This window comes from Sprattus sprattus (genome assembly GCF_963457725.1).
Source record: "Sprattus sprattus genome assembly, chromosome: 19".
Taxonomy (NCBI): Eukaryota; Metazoa; Chordata; class Actinopteri; order Clupeiformes; family Clupeidae; genus Sprattus; species Sprattus sprattus.
The window spans coordinates 2,940,173-2,946,172 of record NC_137917.1 but is presented as its reverse complement, the minus strand read 5'-3'; the positions used below and the strand labels follow the sequence as shown (position 1 = coordinate 2,946,172).

At 46.9% G+C, this 6,000-nt stretch overlaps 1 protein-coding gene across 1 annotated transcript in view; it reads right to left on the bottom strand.

The window, feature by feature from the left end:
- Nucleotides 1–277: 277 nt before the first annotated feature.
- The window catches only part of LOC308380353 (nuclear factor of activated T-cells, cytoplasmic 1-like), a gene marked incomplete at its 3' end in the record, with an annotated part of 67,370 nt that continues 61,647 nt past the window's right edge, over nt 278–6,000 (bottom strand). The window contains exon 10 of the mRNA XM_080857664.1: nt 278–333. Within this exon, the coding sequence (XP_080713790.1) occupies nt 278–333 (56 nt within the window). The remainder of the gene's footprint in view (nt 334–6,000) is intronic.

The following is a 6,000-nucleotide window of genomic DNA, read 5'->3' as shown; positions in this document are numbered from 1 at the left end:
GTTTGGTTTTAAGGCTATTCATGTGAGACATTCAATCAATCAACGAGTAGATGTGCAGCTCTCAGATGAAACCTGCAGCCAGTCCAATAAGAGGGAGCCCCCAAGAGGAGCACAGGTGACAGGGACAGTCAGGAGGGGGTCGGGGTCTTGGGGATGTCTCACGCCCTTTTGTTGGTCTTTTTTTTGGGGGGGGGGGGGGGGGGCACATTAAACTGGATCAAGAGACGCTCCCTTTCTTGTGGTCCCTTTGGTCTTGGCGTGTCGGTGGCAGGCGCCACTATGCGTGGCTGTGGACGGAGATGCTGGACAGGTCGTTCCTGATGATCTCATTGACTACGGGGGAAAAGAGAAAAACAGGATGTTGTGTTAATATTTGGGCAAAAGTGTTCGTCGCTACCAAAGACAGTTTCCACATGAAACGAGCTCTGCAGTCTGTTCACGTTAATTACTTTTTTTCCTGTAAGGTTAACATCTCTTTATGAGTGAGTGTGTCTGAGTGAGTGTGCTGTTTGTAGCCATTTCGTGTTTTCTTTGGCTCTGGTAAAAGGCCAGTTCTGATGCCTTCTCTACTGGGGGAAGAAAAAGTGCAGATACGAAGGCAAAAACAAGACACTCTAGCTTGTGAAGTCTCCTTTTTCTGGCACACACAGACACAGACACACCCACACACAAACACACACAGTGAGGCTTTAGCTCAGTGGTCGCACATTTCCCACACTCTCTCAGCCATCCCTGGACTGGTCCTTCCTTATCTTAGCCGTCTGATGCAGCGGGGGCTGGAGAGGAAGTGACTGAAGAAGGCAGACCAGTGTGTGTGTGTGTGTGTGTGTGTGTAGAGCGCCCATTCCATCAGCAAACAACAGAGTGGCTCCTCACACACAGCGTTCTCCACCGATAAGAGAGAGGTTCGGACTTCGCCTCGCCCGATGGTGAGGTCAACTTCCTCCGCGGGACTCAGGCAGTAGTCAGGCAAGGCCAGGAAGTTGGTCTCCCCTTTCTCTTATCCTGTAGGCACACGGGCACCACCAGCTAACCCACCACCACCTCCCACCCTTCAACCTATACCTCCTGGTATAGGTGCTGCCCTGCCTGCCTTATCTGACACACGTGCCCTAAATAAACGCAACGAGTCACAGCGGCCGACGCGGCTCCGCTCCATCTAAACAACGTCTCGGAGCAGGAGAGGAAACGCTCCACATGGAGGATGAAATCTACAAAGGCCGGGACATTTCTCAGCTTTTCTATTCAAAGGCTTTGGAGTTCTGTATCTTTAAGCTGAAAGGGTGTCAAAATTGAATGGGTAAATATGTTATTCAAGAGCTAATGCTACGATGGGTGCTGATGGATCCATCACATAACGAGTGTTTGAGAAAGGTAGAGCAGAGACTTTAGGGTTGAGTGTGGACAAAAAAAAAAGAAAAGAAATGATCTTCAGATGGAGGCTTAGGAAAAGAGGCGCACGCAAGCAACTGAAGCATAAGAGGGAAAATAAACAATTCTGCCAACATGTAAGGTAAAAGTACACTCCCACACACAAACACACACACACATTGGCCTATGTACTTACACACGCACACACATGCACGCACATGCACACACACACACACACACACACACACACACACACACACACACACACACACACACACACACACACACACACACACACACACACACACACACACACACACACACACACACACACACACACACCGGATTAGGGTTCGCTTTCCTACAAGAGGAACTCCCACTGGAAAAATGGCGCCTGAGCCAACACTGCGGGCTGTTTTTACCTGCCTGTGCTCAGTATATTTATATCCACATGACAAAAAAAAAAAACAACGAAAAAAAAACTAACCAAAACACACCAACTTAACGAGAATCTGCACCAAAGCTTGGGCTCCAACGCTCCTCTTTAAGGCCTGCTGAGCCACGGAGGTGTGGAGGTCAACAGAGTTTCTGAGGGAGGGATAACAATCAGAAAAATCAGCATCTTAGTAGCACGAGTAACCTTTCTGCTTTCTGAGGAAAAGTGCCGCATCCACTCTTTGCGTCAGTCCGTGTGCAAAAAACCCCAGAAAAAAAAAAAATGTGTTTGCCTGAATGCCACAAACTGTTCGACACCTACATGTCACCCACAGAGCTGTTCTGTTGTACTTTATCGACTAATATTTTCCATTCCCAGGCACCTCATGTTTTCCATTGCTAAGCAGCAGTGTGTGTGTGTGTGTGTGTGTGTGTGTGTGTATGTGTGTGTGTGTTTATGTATGTGTGTGTGTGTGTGTGTTTGTGCGTGCGTGTGTGTGTGTCAGTGTGAGAGAGAGAGAGTGAAAACAAATAAAAGTTGTTCAGGTAGGGCCACAGGCTGGCGACCTTGCATCAGAGCCCTGTTGACATTCATAAAGGCCTACGAAACAGGATGCGGCAGACTGTTAGACCACAAAGCTATCACCCACTGTTATTTATAGCTGCTTAATGGTGTTTGTGATAGCGCTGTCAACTTTGGTATCTAGGGGGGAGTACCAGCTTCTGCGAGTAATCTCTGACAGTAATTATAGTGTAATTTTTTACTTAATAAAATTTGTTGATGACTGTGTTACCACAGACGACGGGTTGCTCATGGTTTTTTTTCTGCAATTTGTTGGGATTCCTGTGGGTGCATCATTACAAACCTCCATCTGATTTAAAGCTATATTTCATGAAACTCTTTTACTAATAAACAATTATTGCGTAAAAGTAGCACTGGTTTAGCTCTTCAAAACGTTCTTGATGAGAAAAAAAGAAATGTGCCTGCTTTCAAAACAATGAAAACTGGTTTGAAAGTCTCAACGAAATCTTGACACAGCAGTTCCTTTAGCAAACCTTGTTGGTTTACAGACAGAGAGAGTAGACATTTGATGGTGCGGAAAAATGCAACAAGGAAAGATGCAAGGATTTCCCCCCCATTATCTCCAAACCAGACTCAAAATAATAAAGAATCATAAAGCATTAATTATTTAGTAGACTGAGAAGAGGAAGGAACAGACCCTACATACAAAATGTATCTTGATTGTCATCTTAAAGTAAAGTATTTTTTCTTCCATTTTGTACAGAGTACAAAAGAGGTTATGTGATTGTATTTTTATTTGCATAAAATGCCTGACTGACAGTAATCTACCTGGCCTGACAACTCTCAAATGGAACATTTCGTGTGTTGTTTCTGTTAATAATCTAGGTCACAGGTTGTGCTCTATAAACTGAATATTAGTCTGTCCATCACGAGTACCTAAATACAATGACATGGAAAATGCAGGCGAGAAGATTCCACTGATGCATGAGGAAGAAAAAAAGAAGACACAAACAAACCCACAGTCACACAAGCACACTGCACACACCCAGGAAGATACACACACACACACACACACACACACACACACACACACACACACACACACACACACACACACACACCATATGTACATAACATGACACACATCACACAGATAGAAAAAGAAGGAAAGAATGAAGAGAAAAAAAGAGAGAGAGAGAAAAACACTATAAATGTACACATTGGATCTACCTTTCCACACAGCTTTACTCTGCATCTTATCTCCCTATACTAACTTTCTCCCCCTCTCCCTCTATTCTGCATAGACACACACACACACACATACTCACACACCCACACAAACACACCCTCACACACACACTCACGTCCAGCAGCACCACTCTGGGTGTGGTATTTTGTGCGTTAGATGGTGTGCTGTCCAAGGTACCATCTTGTAGTGCCCACCCATGCCCTGTGGCGAACACAAGCCCCCTCCCTCCGCAACCCACAAAAATAGCCCATGCTCCTTTATGTTCACACGACTAGCGACGTCTAGAGAGGATCCTGGCCACCCCAGCTCCCCTTCTCAGTGCTATATATAACTATGTGCTATATATATACCACCGTGGGCACAGTTCCATGTGACGCACTGAAAAGATCAACCTTGTCCTCTCAGCTACCAAAGAGAACCACACACACACACAAACAGAGGGAGGCACTAGCGAGCGCAGAGTCAAAGCGCTGGCAAGCTAGAGTGCTGGTAGAGACACTAAGATAGTAGGGCAAGGGGTGAGTCCATCAGGGCAATGGAGGTGATTATCTTTCTGATTGAGTTACCTCAGGCCAGCATTAGAAGTTCATCAGGCCACCACGAGCCTAGAGCTCCTCACTGCACACCAGTTATGGAGGCTGAGGAGGAGGAGGCAGGAGGAGATGAGTGAAGAGGAGGGAGAAGGGAGGGGGGAGAGAGGAAATGTGATGAGAGGAAAAAAGAAAAGATGATAGAGAGATAGAGAGAGGAAGAGAGTGTGTATGAGAGAGAGAGAGAGCTGAGAGAGAGATGAGAAAGGGGGGAAACCCTGCGGTTCAAAGATGGATCACCCTCACTCCATAAAAGCCTTGTGCTCAAGCCTCTCTTCTGAAACCCAACACTCTCCTTCAGCCCTTTCTATACGTGTAAATGCTACACATGGCCACTCACACACACACACACACACACACACACACACACACACACACACACACACACACACACACACACACTGCTCTCTATAGCACTGAGGCAGCCCTCCACACTCAGCGAGAGAAGACACTAATGACCAAACACAAAAAGGTGGTGCAAATGTGCCTCTTTCACCTTTCACCACCGCTGACATTCAGCCAGAGAGCCATGCTGGCCGCTCTCAGATCTCAGGCAGCAGGACTTCCTGTGCTCAGCCTCAGCCTCAGCACCTCGGAGTGGCTTTGATACTAGCGCAGGTCTTTGATAGATGGAGATAGATGAAGGTGTGAGGACCTCCTGTGATTGTAAAAACGCAGGGAGGCCCCAGACTTACAGCATGTGCAGATAGACAGAGAGTTGATCCTTTAAAAACAAGCTCTAAGAAGCCAGAGCTGAGGATCTCAACTCAAGCTGATGCGTGTGTGTGTGTGTGTGTGTGTGTGTGTGTGTGTGTGTGTGTGTGTGTGTGTGTGCACAAGCCACATGTGGGAGTAGCGCTAGGTTTTCATAGAAAACCGAAGAGCAAGGAAATGGTGAGCTTCATCAAACCAGTGAGGGGAGCTGAGAGGCCTAGCTGTCAGACGCTGCCTTCATGACAGACCTCACTTGTGTTCAGTTTGAAAACTGCCTCGGTTCTTAAGAGTGAAGTACAAAATATGATTGGCATATTTTCTAGTCAATAAGATAGGGCAGCCTCTGCCCAAAGGTACTTAGCCTTGTTTGAACTGCATGTGGAATTGATTTGGTAAGGAAGCTCGACTCTGAATATGATGCTCGCCCGAAGAAAGACAATTGAATTTCCTGGTACATATTACTTATTGTTTCCCCACAATATCAAATCTACTCTCGGTTTCAGCAGAAACGCTTAATGGACAATTTGCTAGCCTCCCACGTCTGTCTCTCTCCTCTCTTCGCTTCCCTCCTGCTGCCTCAGGGTTGGGTTCAGTTACAGCTCTTCTCACACCGCCCATGCAGACAGATTATCACAGAGGTCCTACTGGAGTTTGACGGCTGACGTCTACACTACTAGGCGTCCGCCTGACAACCCCCGCCGCATCGCAAGCCCCGGTCAGAGGGCTCACCCTTCTCATATCCAGTCCATCCAGTAGCGGGTTGTAATGAACGGATTAGCAATAAATCAGACACGCTGATAGACACGTCCAGGGCGCCTCAGACAGACAGACAGACAGACAGACAGACAGACAGGTCAACAGGCAGGTAGACAGGCAGGCAGTCAGACGGACGGACGTGTAGACGGACAGACAATCATATTTATTTGAGAGAGGGAAGGGGAAAAAATTGGTGACGAGAGGGATGTCTGCATTCCCCATGTGGAAGCATTCATCAGCTCGAACTGTCAGATGGGTTGAGCTCAAGGAAAGAGAGAGAGAGAGAGAGAGAGAGAGAGAGAGAGAGAAAGAGAAAGGAAGTTTCTAGGGGGGAGACAGGCACAAGGACAGAAAGTGATCAG